General features: G+C 45.8%; 1 protein-coding gene across 1 annotated transcript in view; it reads right to left on the reverse strand.

The window, feature by feature from the left end:
- ITPR1 (inositol 1,4,5-trisphosphate receptor type 1) overlaps window positions 1-21,805 on the reverse strand; it is a 162,882-nt gene that overhangs the window by 80,297 nt on the left and 60,780 nt on the right. The window contains exons 15-34 of the mRNA XM_066558246.1: window positions 21,065-21,206; window positions 20,409-20,567; window positions 19,658-19,830; window positions 19,288-19,407; window positions 18,037-18,231; window positions 14,543-14,794; window positions 12,590-12,731; window positions 11,501-11,654; window positions 10,472-10,659; window positions 8,792-8,930; window positions 8,563-8,617; window positions 8,022-8,187; window positions 7,751-7,921; window positions 6,815-6,880; window positions 5,968-6,105; window positions 4,355-4,480; window positions 3,784-3,984; window positions 1,946-2,197; window positions 1,290-1,415; window positions 482-610 (exon numbers count right to left, since the gene is read on the reverse strand). Of these exons, the coding sequence (XP_066414343.1) occupies window positions 482-610; window positions 1,290-1,415; window positions 1,946-2,197; window positions 3,784-3,984; window positions 4,355-4,480; window positions 5,968-6,105; window positions 6,815-6,880; window positions 7,751-7,921; window positions 8,022-8,187; window positions 8,563-8,617; window positions 8,792-8,930; window positions 10,472-10,659; window positions 11,501-11,654; window positions 12,590-12,731; window positions 14,543-14,794; window positions 18,037-18,231; window positions 19,288-19,407; window positions 19,658-19,830; window positions 20,409-20,567; window positions 21,065-21,206 (3,094 nt within the window). The remainder of the gene's footprint in view (window positions 1-481; window positions 611-1,289; window positions 1,416-1,945; window positions 2,198-3,783; window positions 3,985-4,354; window positions 4,481-5,967; window positions 6,106-6,814; window positions 6,881-7,750; window positions 7,922-8,021; window positions 8,188-8,562; window positions 8,618-8,791; window positions 8,931-10,471; window positions 10,660-11,500; window positions 11,655-12,589; window positions 12,732-14,542; window positions 14,795-18,036; window positions 18,232-19,287; window positions 19,408-19,657; window positions 19,831-20,408; window positions 20,568-21,064; window positions 21,207-21,805) is intronic.

A 21,805-nucleotide genomic window follows, 5' to 3' on the forward strand; every position in this document is an offset into this window, starting at 1 on the left:
CTACTTGGTGAGACACATGAGAGTTTCTGGATTCTTGTTCTGAATCCTTTTTTTTTTAAGGGAAATTGAATCTTTCTGTAAAATATGCTGTCCTTAATCAATCACCCTTGCTGCCTCTGTGGTATCTGTGGCAGGGGTTGGATGAGATGGGCTTTAAGGTCCCTTCCAACACAAACCATTCTGGGATTCAATGACACACAAGAACTCTCCACAGAAGACCTTGGTGGTAGCACAGAGCTGAATGCACTGATGAATTAGTGTGCCATTTGAGCTTTTCTAGAAGAACATTTGTACAGTGACCTGCATGTTTTTCCATTTCTACAGCAAAAGGACCAGTGTGGTCACCAAGAACTGCGATGTATTTGCCCCCCAATTACACCACCACTGCTCCCCCATGTTTCCTTTGCACTGTCAATGGCACTAAGTGGAATGAACACAAGTGCCCTGGCAGTGCTCTCCCTGCTCTGTGTGCATTCCCCACCTGCAGGGTGGTGCTCTGGTCGGAGAAGGGGGAGCTGAAGAAGGTGGTGACGATGCTCATGACGATCTCGGTCACGTACTTCTCCAGGATGGCGTCTGCGTGCTTCCTGTCGCTGGTGTTGTTGCAGGCCTGCAGCACAAACCACAGCAGGGTCAGGGCAGCTCACCAGCGCACCAGAGACTGGAGTTCCTCATTTCACATTGTCCTGGTCCCAGCAATGCAGTGACACGGGGGCTCTGCATCTCCAGCCCACACCAGAGCAGAGCCAGAGCTGCTCCTGGTTTGGTGTGCTGGCCCAGAGCACGGCTGGGGGAGGGAAAAAACCACAGTGTCTTGGAGGAAGGCAAGAGCAGGATGGGGAGCACTGAGGTGTAATGCTTTCGTATGGGGAAATACTTGGAATCCCAGGCAAAAAGCCATATGGCCAAATAAACACCAAGCCTGGAAAACAATCTGTCCTGACCTGCCAAAAAACGCCGAGTGCTGCTCAGGAAGGAGCTCAGAGATGCTGCCAGAATAAGCAGGCCAGGTGGCAGGACAGAAAAGGCACTGGACAAAGGAGCAGGGTGTGGAGCTTCACTGAGCTTGGGTTTGGGCTCGGATTTTTCTTTTAAAAAGGAAAATATGGATGTGTTCCATGGAATATGACTAATGAAATCCACAGGCACAAGGAAAAGGAGGCACATATTTGCAGGAACAGAGTATTCAGGGTACTTATTGCCTTGATGCACTGGGATGTCTTATCCTTACTGCTCTGGAATAAAGAGGTTTTCAGGCTGAATTCAGTTCCTTGGGGCAGATACATTACCCGACAGATGTCAACCAGGAAGTTCTCAAACAGCTTCCACATGTGATTACTGGTGTAAATCTCTTTCATTTCTACTTCTGTGTCCACATAGCAGTGATTCAAGAAGTTGATGTATGCTATTTTGACCTAAAAGTAGAGAAAATAATTCATAAAGAATAAGAACCTGAATGGTGGTATGAATGAATATAATGCCACATTAAAAGTGCTACACAGATAATTTGGCATTCTACTTCTTCCTTTCACTTAAACACTGGTGAAATTTAATGCCATGAATAGCAAGACACCATCCAATAAAAAACCCCCAGGATGACTGCAGACAAAACGTCAGCATAATAATAATTTCCAGTTCTGCAGAACCATCTGTTCAAGGTTAGCAGCACATCCATAAACCTCTCTGCCTCAAGAACCCTATAAAATAACCAAGTACAGCATCACATTGCCACTTGCAGGGTAAGGAGGAAGTATAAAAGGATTTAACAGGACTATCCAGGCTGGCTGGAGGTGCCAACAGCAGCAGCAGGGAAGGGCTGCAGTTCCCAGCTCGCTGCCCACCTGCACCAACCCCTGCCAGGCCAGACCCAGCAGGGTCAACCCTCTCACACCCAAACCCAGCACGTTCTTAACACAAACAGCCCAGCTCTCCTGCAAGCCCTCACCTCAGGTATGCAATCCTCGTGGGTCACCACCCTGACAATGTCATCCAGAGGGAGGAGGGAGTTGCACTTGATCTCCGTGTAGACGTTTTTGCCCTCCGTGCACACAGCCAGCAGCTCCACCAGGTGGATGTGGTACATCAGGGGACTGTTCTCATCCATCCGGTCCCTCTCCGACCTCATCATCTGCACCAGGGTCTGGAAGGAGGCTCTGTCGTTGTAGAACACCAGCACATCCTCCCCTGCATTCACCAGCTGTGGGGCAAGGAGAGCATTCCATCAGCAGAGCCAAGCCTGGGGTCCCCCCACAGCATCCCCTCATGGGGCTGTCCCACTGCTGCTGCCCAGCCCCTCAGGGACACAGGGCTCCCTCCAGGAGGACATTTCCCATCTAACTGACCCCTTCTGAACCACTTCTGAGGAAATTCAAAGCCAGCCCAGCTGCCTGCTGGCCAGAAGCTGTGCCAAGAAGTTTGTGACTTTCCATTGTGCCTTTCCATGTCACCCCAGGTGACTTCCTAAGGCAGCTGTGGACAGCCCTGTGCTGCTGGAGGGCTGCCCAGGGATGGGAGCACTGCAGGGCTCACTCCTTCCACCCGTCCCAACAAACACCAGCCACTTGCCAAGGCCAGTGACACGTCAAGCCACACACTGGAGATTTCCATCAGCTTCACATTTGACACCTGGCTGGCCACGATTCCAGAGCAGCTCAGACCTCCTGGAACTCCAGGAAGGGAAGGAGATGGAGCAAACTGAGCCCTGGTCCACTGCTGAGCACACAGCTGGAGGGATGCAGGGCTGTTCTCCCACAGGGTTTGGGAAAAACAGCAGGCTAAGATGTAGAAGAAAACCCTCAGGGCAGCTGCTGACCGTGGGAGAGGCCCTTGCTGAGCATCTCACACCCAAGTAAGTGTTGAGAAGCTCATGGAGCTGGTTTTGAGCTGAACAACAAAATATGAAATATTTTCCATCTTCCCATCAGGACTGATGCTCAAAAGCCAGACTGGACAAATCTGATCCTGGGGCTCCCCCTGCTGAGGAGGCCAAAACATTCCATCAGATGTGCAGATCTGCCAAACAGATCCCATCCAACATCCCCCTTAAAGGCATTCATTCACCCTTCTCTGACCTCTCCCTTTCATCCTGGCTCCCCAGTTTCCAGTTACCCACACACCTAAGGCTGATCCTCATCTGCTTCCCCTTCACACTCGAAAGCTGAGTAAGCACATCTTGCAAAGACAATCTGCAAGGGCTTGGGGAGAGACAGGACAAAGGGGGATGGCTTCAAATTGAGAGCAGGTTTAGATGGCAGAAAAATATGGGTGGTGAGGGCTTGGCACAGTTGCCCAGAGAAGCTGGGGCTGCCCCATTCCTGGAAGTGCCCAAGGCCAGATTGGAGGGAGCTTGAAGCACCCTGGGATAGTGAAAGGTGATTCTATGATGGTTCTAAAATTTCATAGAAAACTCTCATCAAAATGCTATCATGGTGAATTTCTCCTTCTGCTTTAGTGATCTTGAAATTAAACTACTTCTCTTCAAGCCAATTTTGCTAGACAAAGGCACCCTTGCTTGATAACCCCACCTACATTGCTGCTGGGTACAGGCCTGGGAAGCAACTCGTGCCATTAACAACCAACCCCTCATTACACCTGTGAGTCAGGAGCTCAGAGAGCTTTTGGTCACAAAAAGCCTGAGCTTCCTGGGAGCTGTAATGCTCTTTTTGCATGGTGAGAGCTGTCAGCTTCTTGGCAGTCCCCGAAGCGAGAGGATCAATTTGTCATGTTCACCAACTGCTATGTGCAAACTTCTGTTCAGACCCTGCAAATCTCTGCAGCTCTCACCTCAGCCATTACCATATCTTGGCATTTCTTAATGAATTTCCCCTCTGCCTTGACGATGGTCTGCAGGAACTTGATGTACTGAACGTTCCTGCCGTGCGTCTCGATGCAGTGGACGAAGTGCTGAACCACGCGCTCGTTGATCTCACTGCAGAGCTGGAAGTTGTTCATGAAAATGTGCTGCATTGTCACTGCTTCCAGGATCTGATGGAGGGGATGAAAGGGAGCAAAACGTCAGAAAATCAACAACCCAACACATCCCCACCAGGGTTAGGGTAAAGCCAACACTCCTGCAAGCACAGGGCTGAAGGGAATTTTGCTGAGGGCCTCAGCTTTCAACACCACTGCTCCTATCTCAGCCTATTTTTCACTCCACTTCAGCCTCTTGAACTTTCTACGCTGAAACTGCCCTAAACAAACATCTTGCCAACTTTTGAGGCTTTAGAACGAAAACAAAATGTGACCTCTTCAACCAATCTTCCAACAGAACAGCCCCAGAGGTATCACCAAGGACAGTGCAGTCCCTTCTCCTGCTAGAACAAAAAAATAAATCACGGCCTGAGGTTATTCTTACCCCTGGGTTAAGGAACAGGTTTATGTGCTTGTGCAGCAAGGCCTGGTTCTGTTGGTTCCCAGCACAGAAGTTCTGCAGGAACTCGTGTGCAAGCTTCATTATCTCCTGCATCCTCGTGTCTTCAGCCTGGGATTGCATGACAAAGAAGAGGGGGTTAAAAAGAATCCAAAGGTTCACCTTGAGGTGAGCACAGGATGAACCACAGCTCCAGCAAGGGAACTGTCACGTCTCTCACACCCCGAAGGAAAACAAACCTCCACCCAGTTCACAGACGTTTGGGATGAGCTAGGCCAGCTCCACGCTTCCAAAGAGCGTCAAAAATAAAGCCCATAATAGAAATTACAGTAGGTTATTCTCTAAAAGTGCCTATTCCACAGCCAGGCCTGCCAGCAACGTGCTTTAGTCACTTCTACTCCTCTGAACGTCCCAGCCCCTTGGCCAAAGCACACATCATCACCTCGGGGCTGCCCAGGAGAGCTGCCACGTCCCGCTCAGCCCTTCCGCAGCCACGCACGGGCAAGCTCATGGCAAAGCAGCCATGGAAAGTTGCTTTTGCACCAGCTCAGCCCAATTTATCTTTACTGGAACCTCCTTGCAGCCTTCCAAGCATTGCTGAGGAACCAGTGCCCTTCCTCTGACGTCAGCGTGGATTCCCAGCCCACCGACGGCTGGAGCCGCGCTTTGGAAAATTACTGCCTGTTTTTATTTTTAAGGAATTTCGTATCTTTCCAAGGGTGAAACCCCTTCCACACTGCCTGTCTGATGCACATTCCCATGTATGGGACAGAAAGGTGATGAGAAGGCGTTGAAAGGTGTTTTTGCTGCTGCTTTTTTAGCAAAATATGACGCAAGAAACCACGAGAATCAACATTAATCAAAGCTACTGTGTAGAATTACTGGTTCGCAGAAACCTGATGAGTTTGAAAGAGAGGGCAGCAGAGTGACCAGGAAAATGTGCAGAGGTGCCTCACCTCAGTACTGATAAATACCTGTCAGCTGTGATGGATGAGCAGCCAACGTGATGACCTTGGGGTGTGCTGTGTCAGCACAGCCTGGTGCTCTGCAGGCTCACAGGCACATCCCAGCCCCAGTGGGCTCCAGCCTGCACAGCTGCCAAGTGTTAGCCCTGATAAGGCCAATTAGGAGCAGCAGACCTCACCTGGAGAGCCAGTGGGTATTTATTCACCTCTAAGGGGGAGTTTAGGACTCTACAGCTGGGGGAAGGTCTGTATGCACTGCTCATAAACCCCTGGGGCACCAGGCACCCTCCCTTCCCTCCTTGTCCCCAGGATGGTGCTCACACAGCTGCCTCACAACGAGGGTCTTGCTCCCATCAACACAGCTTAACCTCAAGGCAGCACCTGGCTCACATGAAAAGCTCAGAGCTGAACCTTAATGCTGCAGTATGATTTGTGAATATTTCTTCAGGCAATCTGCATATTCACAGGCTTCAAATAAACAGAGCTTGTCTGAGCTCCTTATTTCTGAGAGTGGGTATTCTATGGACTATGAGGCTACATAAACCAGCCTCTGTGCATCCAATCCACAGGGAGGAGGTTCAGGAAGATTCAGAGGAGGTATCAAAAGCCTGTCAGCATGACACAAAGCCCCACCTTCTCGTAAGGGATCTGCAGCAGCTCCAGCACCACGGCGTGAGCTCCCATGTTCCTCAGGAGTCGCTGCTGCTGCTTCCTGCTCTTCCTCACCGAGGCCCCCTCCTGCACGCAGAGCTTGCTGAGCCGCAGCAGGATCTGCAGGAGACACTGGCCTTAGAGCCCAACTCTGGCTTTCCTTCCAGAGAACGCCAGGTCCCAGAGAGCAGCACCAGGGACCAACTCATCTGCAGGAGCAGAGCGGCTCCAGGCAGCCCCTCGTGGCCCAGGCTCCATCCGTGGCATCTGACTAGGGCTGCTGGACTTGGATGATCCTTGTGGGTCCCTTCCACCTCAGGACACTCTACAGTTCTGAGATTCTATGCTCCTGCAGAACTCAGCCATGTCAAGTGAACACAACATCAAGCTCCACAGCAGAGCCACAGACACACCTTCAGCTCACACCACACCAGCAGCACAGCACGTTTTTCATCTGGTACTTTCTACATTAAATTTCAACAGCACAGTGGCTTTGAGTGCAAGGTACTCAGGACAGGGAGAAATAAATGGCTTCTCCCCTTGCTTACTGTCTTTGTAGTCCTTAACAATAAAAATATTGTGTTATTACCACTGAAACAGCAGCAAACGTCACGTTTCTCACTAATCCATTCTTAAGGAAAGAGCACACACGTCGTGATTATTCTATCCTGGCTTCTCATTCAAGTTGGGATTTGTTATTACTCAGCAAATAGTTTCCACAATGGCAGAGTGACTCAGACTTTCCTGGGTGCCTCCCTCTGACTGCAGCTCTCCAGAGCTCTGTTACTCATTTACACTTCCAGTGAACTATCAAGAAGCAAAGTTTTACCTCTTTTACTACCCGGTAGTTGTAGCTGCTAGTACTTTCAGGCTTTTGAGACTTGCTGTGACCTTCCTGAGGATAAAATCAGACAATTTATTAGTAGCTTATACTACTGTCTACATGAAGGCTAAAATTACCGTTCTAGGATAGCGCCCGCTCTCCTCCTGGGAAGGACTGTCATCCTCCAGCTCTGACAGCCTCAGAAAAACACATACAATTATCCTGTCAAGTCACATTGACCTCTAGGACACAAAACAAGGTGAGGGAGGGATGATTTCAGAGGCAGCAACCTCCCGTCCTTTGCCTGTCACATTCTGTCTCTAATCAAGTCTCCCCTCAGAAAAAAACCCTTCCTTTCTCTCCCTATTGTTATTAAACTGTCACTGCACAAATACCAAGAGATTCCTCACAGCAATGTGTACAAGAAAAGCAACAAGTGGATTACTTGTATTTACTTCCAGCAATACATGTTCCTAAACCAGGGACTGCTTCTTGCATCCCCTCAGCCAGTCTTTCCTGATTGCAAATTACATGGAAACAAGGTACTAAAAGAGCTCTAAGCCAGATGTGCATGTGGGGAAAATCCTTTGTTATCAGGTAGAGATAAAGCACAGTTCTCTGCTGTCACCTGAGCAGCTCACAGCTCTGCCCTTACCTTACTTGAGGTACTTTTGATTGCACAAATCCCGTGCCACTGGTCAGTGCTGAAAGGGGAGCCAGAGCAAACCCAAACCAGCCCTGTCAGACCCTAAAGGTGACACCTCAGGGCTGCTACTGGGCATCACCTGGCTCAAGTTCTGCTCTTATTCCTGCCTCAACCTGAAAGCAGTAGAGAGAACCTCACCTAGGCAGTGTGCTGGGAAGAAGGGCCTTGTCACAGTTCTGACAGCAGCTACACCCTCCAAATACCCACCCAAATTCACACAAACACAACCCAATTACCTCTTTCTTCTTGTGCTCGTTTTCACCTGGCACACTGTCCATGGCCTCATCAGGACCTTGGCCTTTGTACACCCAGAGCTCAGATTTCTCCACTATTGACCTCAGCTGGTCCAAATCTTGTTTGATCTGCTTGTAGTTGTCAACATCTTGGCTGGTAACGAGCAGTTGAACCTTACAGGGAGGCAAAGCCACGAGTTGCACAAAAAGGGCTGGGTTCAGCTGCCATAAATACATTCAGATGAGGAATAACTCTCTCCAGACACACAGGTACCTGCTTGAAAGCCTGAAGGACTTCTTGTCTCTGGCTGAAGTGCCTGAAGAGCAGCTGCAGTGCACCAGACACCAGGGGAGGGTAATCGTGCATCGTTAAATGCAGCAGGACCCGGAGGAAAGTCCTGCCCCCATGATCATCCAAATCCAGAGGGGTGTTCTCCTCACTGGAAACACAGCAGGAGTTAACCAGCACATTAGACCGAGGGTCCCAGCAGGTTCTAAATTCTCTTAGCAGTGGCAGAAAACCTTTTTTTCTTACTTTTAAATAAGGGGGGAAATTGTACTGAGACTTTATTGCAGCATCGAGCTGAGATGCACTAACCCTGCACCTTGGCTTTCACCCACAGCACAGAGCCCTCCCCTGATGATCCTTCTGGCTGAAGAACCCCTGTTCCTTATCTCTGGATCCAGATGGACCCTACTCTGAGCTGCATCAAGGCCATTTTAGGACAATGAAGCTGTTTTCCCAGTCCCCACTCCTTGGGAGCCCTCCAGCCTGGGGACTTCCCCTCAATTAGCATCTGTGAAAAGATACTTTCCTTCCACCAAAGATCCCCTCAGCTTGTTCTTCAATGTGTTCGAAGTCCAGGGCTCCTGAAAAAATAAACAAGACAAATACATGAGATCAGAGTGACAGCAAAGATGTCTTTCCAGCTTAAAAACATTTCAAATGGCAAGTGGGACCTGAAACAATCATCCCATCAGCACCTTGAAGATTCCAGAGTCTTCCCTATGCCACACAACCTCATTCCTTGCCAAATAACCCACCTGGTACATTAGCTGGCATTTCCTGACTACTGCTTCCAGTGGGGGATTCAGACATCTGGGCATTGCTTTCATCAAATTCATGTTTAAATATACAAAGCAGGCAGGAGATCCTGTAGTCCAACCGCACGTTCAGAATAAACTGATGACACAGAAGTAGGAGAAATGTTGAAATAATCTGTGTATTTCCACCACATCTACAATTCACACAAAGACATCAGCTGAGCAGGGATGTGGATTTAACCTGGCAAAGTTACCCAGGGTGGTGAGGCCCTGGCACAGGGTGCCCAGAGCAGCTGTGGCTGCCCCTGGATCCCTGAAGTGTCCAAGGCCAGGATGGACAGAGCTTGGAGCACCCTGGAAGGTGTCCCTGCCCATGGCAAGGAGTGGAACTGGATGAGCTTCAAGGTCTCTTTCAACACAAACCATTCTGGGATTCCATCTTTCCATGATATGTAAATATCACCTTCAAAACCCCCAGAACTCAGTAATATTTTCCAGGGATTTCAACGAGCATGATACACACACATAATAAATACTGATGAGTAAGACATTTTGGCAGGGTTTTGGTGCCTCATTCCTGTGTGATGCTGGCATCCTCACCCCATCCCTCAGGAAAGGAAAGCAGCACTTCCATCTCCATCCTGAACACATGCTGCTGCTCGCCCGGGGCGCTGGGACACAGGAGCAGGACATGAGCTGCCAGGAGCCAGGCTGTGCCATACAAGTCACCACTTCAGCTGGGCTGGACCAGCTGGTGCCACAGAAACCGCCAGCCTAGCAGAGACCACCTTCTCCACGGTCTTCCCCTTGAGGAAGGAGCTACAAAGCCAAGAACACTCAGAGTTCTTGCAGCTTTCAGGGAAAATGCTTAATGCCAGCTTGAATGGCCCCTGGTAGCAGGGAACACTGGCACACTGAAATAGCCCCCTGCACATGCCAGGCCACGAGAGAAGCTCTGCCTTGAGCTGAAATTAGCAATGGTGCAAGGAAGGAATGGAGCCTCCCCTGTGCTGCACCTGCTGCTGAGGCAAGGGCAGAGCCTCCCACGGGGCACGGGCAAGGAACAGCAGGGCTCTCCTGCTGCTCTGCTGCCTTCACCCACCAGGCTCTGGCAGCATGCTGACCCCCAGGCCTGGCTGATGAAACTTCTGAGCACAAAAAGCACTCCCACACCCAGAGAGGGAAGATGCATCTCAGCTCAATAATTCTGAGTCAATAACGAGGAAAAATGCGTGCATCCTAAAGACGTTGGGGTGAGCGAGTGAGAAAGGCAGAGATGGAAGAGAGAGAGGCTGGCTGTGCATGCTGAAAACACATGGCAGGCTGAGGGCTGTGCCAAGAGGAGTCTCCAGATCTCCCCATTCCTCAGGGCACTTCTGATGGCCCCGCAGACCCAGAGAAATTGGGAAGACAACAGGGTGGAAAATGACAGCTCTGCCTCAAGTCAGATACTCACAAAGCACTGCTAAATACACAAATTTCTTTTCTTTTACTGCAAACTCTTTTCTAATAAATTCTTTCAATAATGGCACAATATTGTCATAAACAAGTTTGGAGCCCTGTGCCTGACAAGGTCACCCCTGCAATACTTTCCCAGTCTGAGAGTCAGAAGTACATTAAGAGGCAGCAGAACACAATTGATGCTGGAGGACAGCACGAGGAGCTGCATCCATGTGGTACCTGGAGTATCTCGATGATCTTGAGCTTGGTGTCCATGACCAGGATGTCCTCCTTCTCTGGCTCACTCTGCTTGACATTGCCCTCAGGGGCAGCTGCCAGGGGAGTCATGGGCAGGAACCCCCCGCCCCTGAGCACCACCTGGGTCATCAGCTCCCCCACGCCGTGGATGGACCTCATCACATTGCTCCCTTCAGAGAGGAAACACAAGGCTTAGTGTGCTGGAATGGGGCTGCACTGACAGGGCAAGGACCAGCCACAGCCTGCAATGGGAAACTGTCCCAACATGACACATCCACACCCTGGGCACAGGGGAAGCCAACAGAAGCACTGCAGTGCTTGGAGAAGCCTCCTGCCCTTTCCCATCACAGGCAATATTCAGCTTTACAACTGAGCCATGGACAGAAAGGATTTCCAAGCACAGCACCACTGGCCAGGGAGGGAGGGGACTGTCCTGCTCTCCTCTGCTCTGGGGCAGCCTCACCTCCAGTCCTGGAGGCAGTTTTGGGGGCCAAAATGTAAGATCCAAAGATGTTAGAGAGCACCCAAAGGAGGCTACAAAGATGGGGAATGGACTAGAGAAGTGATATAAGGAGCAGTGAGATTTCTTGGTCTGTTCAGATGGGGCAGAGCACACCGAGGTCAGACCTCACTGGGTCCCCTCCCAAGGGGCAGCTCCCAGCTCTGCTCCCTGGGACAGGGACAGCACCCAGAGAACAGCTGGAGCTGGGCCAGGGCAGGTCAGGCTGGATTTTGGGGAAGGTTCTTCCCCCAGAGGGTGCTGGCACTGCCCAGGCTCCCCAGGAATGGGCACAGCAGCCCCAGAGCTCCAGGAGCCTTTGGACAGCACTGCCAGGGATGCCAGGGTGGGATTGCTGGGGTGTCTGTAGGGCCAGGAGCTGGGCTGGGTGAGCCTGGTGGGTCCCTTCCAGCTCAGGATGCTGTGTGACTTCATTGTTCCACCCCACAGTGACATTTTGAGATGAACTAGAGCCACCCAAGAACTTTCTGTCCTACACTTTCCAGCCTTACCTTTACTTTCCTCGCCTTTTGCCATCTTGGTAATAGGGAAGATGGTAGTGATGTGCACACAGTCTAATATAGCAAGGAGGATTTTGGTTAGTCTGAGGAGGTCACAGAAGTTGTAGAAACCAAAATATATCAGATTTCTGGCTAAGTTAACAACCTACCAAAATAACAATAAAAAGCCTGATTAATACTAAACATTTTGCTATCACAGTCAAGTTGTCTTAACACAGTGACAAGATTTAAGAAGCTGGCTGAGGGTCACATTTTATCACAATATCTGGGAATTCTGCAAGACTGTCTAGTTCTACATCACAGCAGAAAATTTCCTATTTGCCTACAAATACTGCAATGCTTGCAGTTCATGTCTGTATCTGCAACTGATATTCTATAGCTCAGACTGTACTTGTCTCATTACAAAACAGGGCAAGACTAGAGGGAAGGTACAGATAATTTTTATCATTGTCTTAGAAAAAAGATATCACACCCATAAAGCTGAGCTTGGTAACTTCCAAGCTATAAAATTCCCCCACAAGTCCACCCCATAAGGACCCGCATAAAAATATCACATACAGGGCAAATATTTAATGCAGCCCCAGTATTAGAAGTGTATGACATCAACTCTATTTTTTTATAGGATATCACAGCTTTTCTTAAATTAATGGTTATTTGTTGCATGGATTTGCAACAATTGGTTTCATTAGACTATTTTAACAGGTCAGTAAGGCACAGGACACTTTTTCTCTTGGTGAACATCAGCTCTGGAGACTCTCTGTGTGTGCAAACAGTGTTGAATTTTTGAGATATTTATTCCAGTAAAGCCTGGCTTTGCAGTAACACTGAGAGCCCAGAGAGTAAACAAGGCTGCTGCAAACATCAGACAAACTGATGTGCATTAATTGTATTTCAAGAACCATCATTGCAAACTCACAAATTTTAGTGGGATTACTTGCACAAGGAGAAAGGAGCCAGCTGAGGCTCAGCACTCACTAATTACACCCACTAATTACTTGCCAAACTACCTGGTGCTGAAAAAATAACCAACATTCCACAAAAAAAAAAAAAAATAGGATAAAATCAGAACTGGATAACTACCTCAAAAGTGAGCTTATTTTTCTCTTTATCAGAGAAAGGGAACCTCTGACACACCACATCTCTTAAATATTCCTCTACAAATTCCATTGTTTGTGCAAATCTCTCCTTAATTTCATCTTTGGAAGTTCCACTGCTATCATAGCTGAAGAGGGGAAAAAAAAAGAACAAAAAAAAGAAAACAAAACAAAACTTAGCATGCAAATACACAGGGCTCTTTTCCCCCCCAGTACAATTTTTCATTGGTTTGTCAAAATCTAAGAAAAGCTAAAGGCTGGTAAATAATTTATCCAAATGAGGGAGTCAGGACACTGACACCAGAATTTCCTGGCTTTTGTTGGTTTATCCCATATGCTCATTAGGTACTATTTTAAAACATCTGAGGAAAATAATAAAAAAAAAAAGATAATTTGGTCCCAAAAAACACAAAAAGCAACCTCATTATTTGAGTGGAAACAATGACAAGTGATGTGTAGCACTGAGGAGAACAAGTGGCCAAGAGAGGCTGAGTGGGGATGGTATTTTTCCTCCAAATAAAACCAATATATATGCAAAGCAGATATTAATTTTTAATATAAATTCTAGGGTTTTTTCTCAGTATGTGCAGAATGACTTTGAGAAGGACAATCCCCCCACTTCCCACAAAATACTTTTGCTTCCTATTTGATCACTTATTACTGGTGAGCTCCTGCCAGAGCTAAAACCATTTGGTTTTATATTTTGGCCTTGAAATTTGATTTATTTTCTACTGCATCTTTCTCAGCAGAGAAAACCAGGCTGGCAAGGAGGGAAATACAAGAAACCACTGAACACCAGTATTAACATTGACAAGACTTAAATTCCTAAGACATAACTTCAATTTTAGGTGTTCATTTTCTCCAACTGAAAAAAAATGAGCTCTGAACAGCTGAGTACTATAAATTTGGAATTCTTACTTATAGAGTTAATACAAGTGGTCAAGAAACCACGTGTCTGCTCCAGCTGTGGCTTTGTGTAGGTTTTGAGCACTGTGCCAGAGGATTTTCCACTGGAAGTTCAGGAATGTGTCCTTGTTTGAGCATCTTCCCCCTGTTTCTGCTGGTGGTGAGCTCCCATAAGGACAATCTGTGCTGAGGGGACCACACTCAAAGGAAATGGCCCCAGATTGGGGAGGTTTAGAGAGATTTTAGTGAAAATGTCTTCACTGGAACAGTGGTCAAGCCCTGGAACAGGGGCCCAGGGCAGCGCTGGAAGCACCATCCCTGAAATGTCCCAAAGATGTGTGGATGTGGCACTTAGGGACACAGCTCAGCGCTGGACTTGAGCTTGAAGGGCTTTCCCAAGCTTAACAATTCTGTGGTTCTCCAACCAAATGAGGCAGGAGGAGAGAGGTCCAGGTCACTCCATGGTCACATTGCCCAGACACGCTGTGACCACTGAGCTCACCCCACACACAAAGGGAGCTTATTTCATTCTCAGCAACACCTTACAGTGTGTTTGATTTATTTACAAACAGCAACTGTATAAACAAAGCATGACTTCAGGCCTGGTGCTGCCTTAAAACCCCACAGCTGTTGCATACGGGTAAAACCTTGTAAAGTCATGGCTCAGGCTGGTGCTTGGGCTAAGTACAGCTGATGGCCGGGCTGACAAGGATCTGTGAGAATCAATCCTGTCCAGAATCAATCCAGCAATCATCCCTGTCCCAGGGGAACCAACCTGCACCTGGGAGAGGAGGGACTGGTACCCGTGGGAAGCATCTTCTACCCAGGAGACAAGAACACAAACGCCTTTAGAAAATGAAGTGTTTGGCAAGCTCTAGCAACTACTAACCAATGAACTGAGTACCAACCAATTAGAATTAAGCAGGATACTTTCAGAAAGCCATACAAACACGAGCAGCGAAGAAGAAAGCTGGGTGAAAAGGCCCCGTGTCCACGCCCGCCGTGCCCCGAGCAGCGGCAGCCCCGCACTCACTCGTCGATGGCGATCTCGGAGGGGATCTCAGACCAGAGGCGGGCGTACTTGACGGGGGTCACCTGCTCCTGGGGGTCCCTGTCCACGTGCATGTGCAGCATCAGGCGGCAGAAGGAGGCGCGCAGGTCGTAGGGCAGGTTCTCATCAGCCATACAGCGCAGGATCAGGTCCACGTCCAGCTGCCCCGAGATCTCATTGATGGCCAGGTACTGCCGGTCCAGGCACATGCGGGCAAAGAGGTTCAGCTGGTATCTGCAGGGGAAAGGGGAAAAGGAAATTCCATGTGTTAATTTAGATGGGCTTAAGGATTATGGTTTAATTTGCTGTGTAAAGTGTGTGTATATATATATACATATATACACACATATACACATACACTTTACACAAAGTATATATATATAAATACACACTTGATATAAATATATATATACAATCTACTTTAACCATTAGAAACAAAGCATATTAAAAATATATAAATAAGCATATAAAATAAATATAATAAGCATATATAAATATATATAAAGTATACTTTATATCCACAAAAATATATATATAGTGTATATATAAAGCAAAGAGGTTCAGCTGGTATCTTCAGGGGAAAGGGGAACAGGAAATTCGATGTGTTAATTTAGATGGGCTTGAGGGTTATGGTTTAATTTGCTGTGTAAAGTGTGTGTATATATATATATATATACATATATACACACATATACACATGCACTTTACACAAAGTATATATATATAAATACACACTTGATATAAACATATATACAATCTACTTTAACCATTAGAAACAAAGCATATTAAAAATATATAAATAAGCATATAAAATAAATATAATAAGCATATATAAATATATATAAAGTATACTTTATATCCACAAAAATATATATAGTGTATATATAAAGCAAAGAGGTTCAGCTGGTATCTTCAGGGGAAAGGGGAAAAGAAAATTCCATGTGTTAATTTAGATGGGCTTGAGGGTTATGGTTTAATTTGCTGTGTAAAGTGTGTGTGTATATATATATATATACACACATATACACATACACTTTACACAAAGTATATATATATAAATACACACTTGATATAAATATATATATACAATCTACTTTAACCATTAGAAACAAAGCATATTAAAATATATAAATAAGCATATAAAATAAATATAATAAGCATATATAAAGATATATAAAGTGTACTTTATATCCACAAAAATATATATAGTGTATATATAAAGCAAAGAGGTTCAGCTGGTATCTTCAGGGGAAAGGGGAAAAGGAAATTCCATGTGTTAATTTAGATGGGCTTGAAGATTATGGTTTAATTTGCTGTGTAAAGTGTGTGTGTATATATATATATACACACATATACACATACACTTTACACAAAGTATATATATATAAATACACACTTGATATAAATATATATACAATCTACTTTAACCATTAGAAACAAAGCATATTAAAAATATATAAATAAGCATATAAAATAAATATAATAAGCATATAAAAATATATATAAAGTATACTTTATATCCACAAAAATATATATAGTGTATATATAAAGCAAAGAGGTTCAGCTGGTATCTTCAGGGGAAAGGGGAACAGGAAATTCGATGTGTTAATTTAGATGGGCTTGAAGATTATGGTTTAATTTGCTGTGTAAAGTGTGTGTGTATATATATATACACACATATACACATACACTTTACACAAAGTATATATATATAAATACACACTTGATATAAATATATATATACAATCTACTTTAACCATTAGAAACAAAGCATATTAAAAATATATAAATAAGCATATAAAATAAATATAATAAGCATATATAAATATATATAAAGTATACTTTATATCCACAAAAATATATATAGTGTATATATAAAGCAAAGAGGTTCAGCTGGTATCTTCAGGGGAAAGGGGAACAGGAAATTCGATGTGTTAATTTAGATGGGCTTGAGGGTTATGGTTTAATTTGCTGTGTAAAGTGTGTGTATATATATATACATATATACACACATATACACATACACTTTACACAAAGTATATATATAAAAATACACACTTGATATAAATATATATACAATCTACTTTAACCATTAGAAACAAAGCATATAAAAATATATATAAATAAGCATATAAAATAAATATAATAAGCATATAAAAATATATATAAAGTATACTTTATATCCGCAAAAATATATATAGTGTACATAAAAAGCAAAGAGGTTCAGCTGGTATCTTCAGGGGAAAAGGGAAAATAGAAAATTATATGTGTTAATTTATGTGGGCTTGAGGATTATGGTTTAATTTCCTGTGTAAAATACATATAAAAATGTATATACAATCTACTTTAGCCCTTAGAAACAAAGCATATAAAAATATATATAAATAAGCATATATAAATATATATAAATAAGCATATATAAATATATTTCAAGTATACTTTATATCCACAAAAAAATATATATAGTATATATATAAAGCAAAGAGGTTCAGCTGGTATCTTCAGGGGAAAAGGGAAAAAAGAAAATTACATGTGTTAGTCTATGTAGGCTTGAAGATTATGGTTTAATTTCCTGGGTAAACTACATATAAATAAATATGTATAAACTACTTGACTTTACAAACAAAATGCCTACTTTGAAAGCAAGTATGCTTGAAAAAACTTTTATCTAAGAGGTCTCCTTTTGAGCTCCAATGGGCTCAAATAAAACCAGGTATTAGGAATTTTCCTGCAAGAATCATTTGAATGAAAGAAACAATTCAAAACAAAATGGTTATTTAAACACATAATCTAGTCGTGCTTTCTGCACTGCCACAATTGAGTCTGTCAAATGACTCTCAGGGGTTTATAACCCAGACACAGGAATTTGGTCTGGGCTGAAACCTGACCTTACACTATGCCAAGAACTCTGTGTCTTGTCAAGTCATCTGGAAACCTCAGCCGTGTCAGAGCTGCCCAAAGCACGGCCTGGGCTGTGCAAGCAGCCCTGCACCCCTCCACGCCCAGCCTGGGGCACCAACACAGCTTCGTGCTGGGGCTGCTGCCAGTGCAGGACCTAAAGGCCTGGGCAGAAAGCAGGAGGCACAGAGAACAGTGACTTCTTCCAAAGCAAAAGCAAAGCAACCCACACACCCAAATCCTGCAACCCCCAAGTGGACAGAGATCCCAGTGGTCACCTGCAGGGGATTTTCTAACGCCCACCAGCAGGAAACCAAGCACAAAGGGCTTGGGAAATTCAACACACTCAAAGCCTGAACTATTTTTTAAAAACCAGTTTAAACTGGGTCATGTCAACACCTGGACTCCTCACCACAAGTAACTTTGTGCTTTCAGCTCCCACTCCTGAGAGCCTTCACCCTCCCTCTCTGAAGGCTGTTTTGTGCATGGAACAGGAGCTTTGCTCCCCAAGCACAGCCTGTGCACCCAGGCCTGCCCAGGCAGCCCTGCTGAGCTGGGAGCTGCTGGGTGCTGCTCACCTGTAGTAGCTGAGCACGTCCCTGTCCTCCTTCTGCCCCTCCTTGGCGTCCTGGGCCAGCTCCCGGATGCTCTTGCTGCGGATCTCCTTGTTGCTGTCCCTCCAGAACAGCCACACTTCCTCCTCATCCTCTCCAACCTCCAGGGCATTTTCTCCACTCGACACCTCCTCAAATTCAAATCGAGAGAGCACCAGCCTGGGGGAGAAGGGGAGGTTACATTGCAGACCCACATACATCCTTCACATCACTTCTAAGACACTTGCTAAAATGCATCTTGCCCTTTCAGCAGTAGCATTTTACTACACCAGCTCATTGGGGTGTATTATTGAAAGCATTAGATTATAAGCTTTCCATTCAACCTTAAGAAGATGAACATTTCAGCTCCTTTCAAGTGAAAAAGATGAAGAAACAAGGAAGTTAGACACATAATAATGGAATTTCAAAAGCTTCTTTACAGGAGAACTCATTCAAAGGTCATTCAACAGACCAGGAAAAGACATGGGAAAGAAAAAATTGATTCATTCTGTATTTCATAAATGCCAAATGGATCAGAACTTCTTTCAGTTTATGTGATGAAGTGACTAGAAATAAATCAGTTCCTGATACTAAAAAGGCTTCCAGCAAAGAAAATATCAACACCTGAAAAAAACCCAAATTAAATACTCAAGGACAAATAAGTGATGTACCAATACTAAGAGTGCATGGAAATAAATACAGCCTTTATGATTTCATGACAAGAATTAAATGTGCAAGTATACTCTCAGCCATTTGTGTTTTAAACACTACCTGCTTGCCTTTTGCAGTATTTTAATAATGGCTATCTATTCCCTAGTACATATATTGAATAAAGCATTTTTACCAAAGACAAGGGTGATTTGGTGCTTGCTATGAGGCCTCAGCAATGGCAGAGCAGAGCTGGAGCCCCAAACCCCACCTCAGTGGGAGGAAAGGTGCTGCCAGCTGAGCTCCCTCAGAGCTGGGGGAGGATCAGCCCAGGAGCCTGCACACCTCCCTGCACACAAGGTCCGTGTGCTTGGGATCAAACAGGAGAGATCTGAGGGGTTTCTGCCTGTGGGGCTGAGGATGCACCTGGCAGACACCTGCTGTCCCCAGCCCTGCTCCCCGTGTTTGAAAAGGATCCCACACAATTAATTCCCTGCTTCCCTGGGATGTGCCAGCAGCATGCTCAGCTTTGAGCCACCTTCCTTCTGCTTCACACCAGGAGAACCATCTTGAAAGGCACAAACTTACTTGGTTTCAATAAGAATGTCTGCATTGGCTGGGTTCAGCACGGCCTTACAAATCAGCTCCTGTGTCACGGGAATAGACTTGTTCATGGAGACACACAGATCTGAGAGGTAATCCAAAAACCTGTTGGAAAGCACGAGCCAAGAGGGTATCAATCACTGTTGAAGTCTACACTGAGGCAATCTACATTTCAGGAAGCAAACATTCAGAACTCCACTTGAACAGAGCAGAGCAAGACTTGCTGCCCGAGGGGACGGCAGGGCGAGTGCCAGAACACAGTGAACTGGCTGTGCCTCCTCCTGAGCAAGCTGGCAGGTACAGACTTTTCCCAGAAGGAGAAGGGTAATCACATATTCAGGAATGCAGCTCTCACCTGGGCTCCCTATTTTTCCTCACGAGACTCACAAAGGTGTCAATCTCAGCAGCTGTGATGTGCTTCTCCAGGAGCTTGCGGTTGTTATGGAGCAGGGCTGTGATGGTGTCCTCAGCCAAGACATCATAGCCAATCTGCTTCTGCATGAAGCCAAACTGCTTGGCAATGTATTCCTTCAAAACACACAGGCAAGGAGCAAGGGGGTGCAATTAGCCCTCAGAATTCAAAATGATAACAGAAAACAGGTGGATGTTTGTCAATACCAACATCCCAAGGAGCAAACTGGGTTGGATCCAAATTGTTTGTGTGAAAGAAAGCAAACAATGACAGACAACCTTGACACCTCTATCCCTCCCCTCTCTCCTGGGCTAGACAGCAGCAAGGCATTTATACTTATCTGACAGGACCTTGTTTCTAATACATGGCAACAAAAACTGAACAGCCTTAATTTACAGGGCAACTTTCAATAGAAGCTGTAGTCAGAAAGAGTGAACAGTCCTGTAATTCACCTGTGTGGGACAGTTAGAAATTCTCTGTTGTTTTCTAAATCTCACTTAGAACCAGTGCTAATTACATCATAGTCTCTGATAGATGAAAAATAGAATGAAACTGAGCAATCCCAAAACCTGTTGCTGACTGTGCAGCCACAGCAGAGCAGGGTTTACTTTATGGGATAAAGCTTTTTTTTTTTTTTTCATTTGAGCAGAGGAACCATGCTGGTGCCATTGATCACGACAGAGGTATTTCCAACCTGGTTTTTCCTGTAGTCCTGCTGGGAGTGCCTGAGCACCCTGTAGCAGAGCCTGCAGATGTGCCTGAAGGGCGCGTGGCGCTGGTCCCCCAGCTCCTCCAGCCGCAGCATCGGCCCGTCCCCGCTGTCTGTGAAGGGCGCTTGCAACAGCTTGAAAATCTGCAAGTTTAGTAAAAGCCACAGACACAGCCCCATGAGGCACTGCCTTCTCCTGCTCATAACTAGTGCCAAAGCTCTGTGCCTTTGTATTTCAAAAGGTACATCAGAAACAGGCTGCAGTCACCATGGTTCTTGGCCACAGAGCAGCCCGGACAGAAGATGCTGATCACCTTTAGTCAACACCATCTGCTGGAATTTTTAGTTGCAGCAATGGTGAGCCTACAGCCACTGCCCAGAGCCTGCTGAAAGCTGGAAACTCAAAGCCCCTTTTGGTCCCAATAATTTGAGACCAGAGTTTCACAGAGCCACAGAATGGCTTGGGTTGGAAGGGCCCATGAAGATGATCTCGTTCCATCCCTCTGCCACATGCAGGGACACCTCTCACCAGGCCAGGCTGCTCCAAGCCCCATCCAGCCTGGCCAGGTTCTCTCTGTTACCAGGCTCTTTTTTCCAAGAACTCTTCCCATAGGCAGAGCTCAGAGAAAACCCCAGTCTACCTGCTTTAGAATATTCTGCTCTCTCATCAGCTTTTGCCGTTCTCTGTTCGGTTTAGAAAACACCACCTCAAGGACGTCCTGGCCAGAATTAGTTCCACCAGTAACAAAGTAGACCAAATCCTCCAACAGCTTGGTAACAGATCTATGGAAAAGCCAGAAGCTGTTAACATGAGAGTACAAATTCTGTGTGCTAAAAGAGCAGTGCCAGGGTAAGTTTACACAGATTTCTAAATGCTAAGTGAAAAACTAACAGCAATTACAGACTGGATAAAGCTTAGAGGTTTGCACAGAACTTAAAATTAGAAACTAATGCTCCCCCATTGCTGCAGCCTCACTGTCCAACAGCTAAACCAGAGCAGCAGCAAGGCAAGAAAATCCCTTTAGGACAACTCTATACTTGCCAAGTTCTATTTGGCACTTCTTTCAATTGCCACAAAGCATAAATCAGGTGATAATCTCTCCCAAATAAAAGGCACTGGCTATGGAAGCACATGGGCCCCGGTGTGACACAGCCACCACCCCTGTGCTCTTTTTGTGTGGCCCCATTTTCACAGACACGGTCAGAGGATTTGCAGCAAGTCACATGCTCAGTCCTCACAAGATGGATTAGGAATTCCCACACTCCATTTGCAGAGGTATGCTGGGGATTAGTCCCCCAAAGCTCACAACGTTTCTCATGCTCTCACTTCATGGAGGACAAGAAAGGCCGGACAGACCAGGCCTGAGAACCTCCACTATGGA

This window comes from Molothrus aeneus, chromosome 12 (genome assembly GCF_037042795.1).
Source record: "Molothrus aeneus isolate 106 chromosome 12, BPBGC_Maene_1.0, whole genome shotgun sequence".
NCBI classification, from domain to species: Eukaryota; Metazoa; Chordata; class Aves; order Passeriformes; family Icteridae; genus Molothrus; species Molothrus aeneus.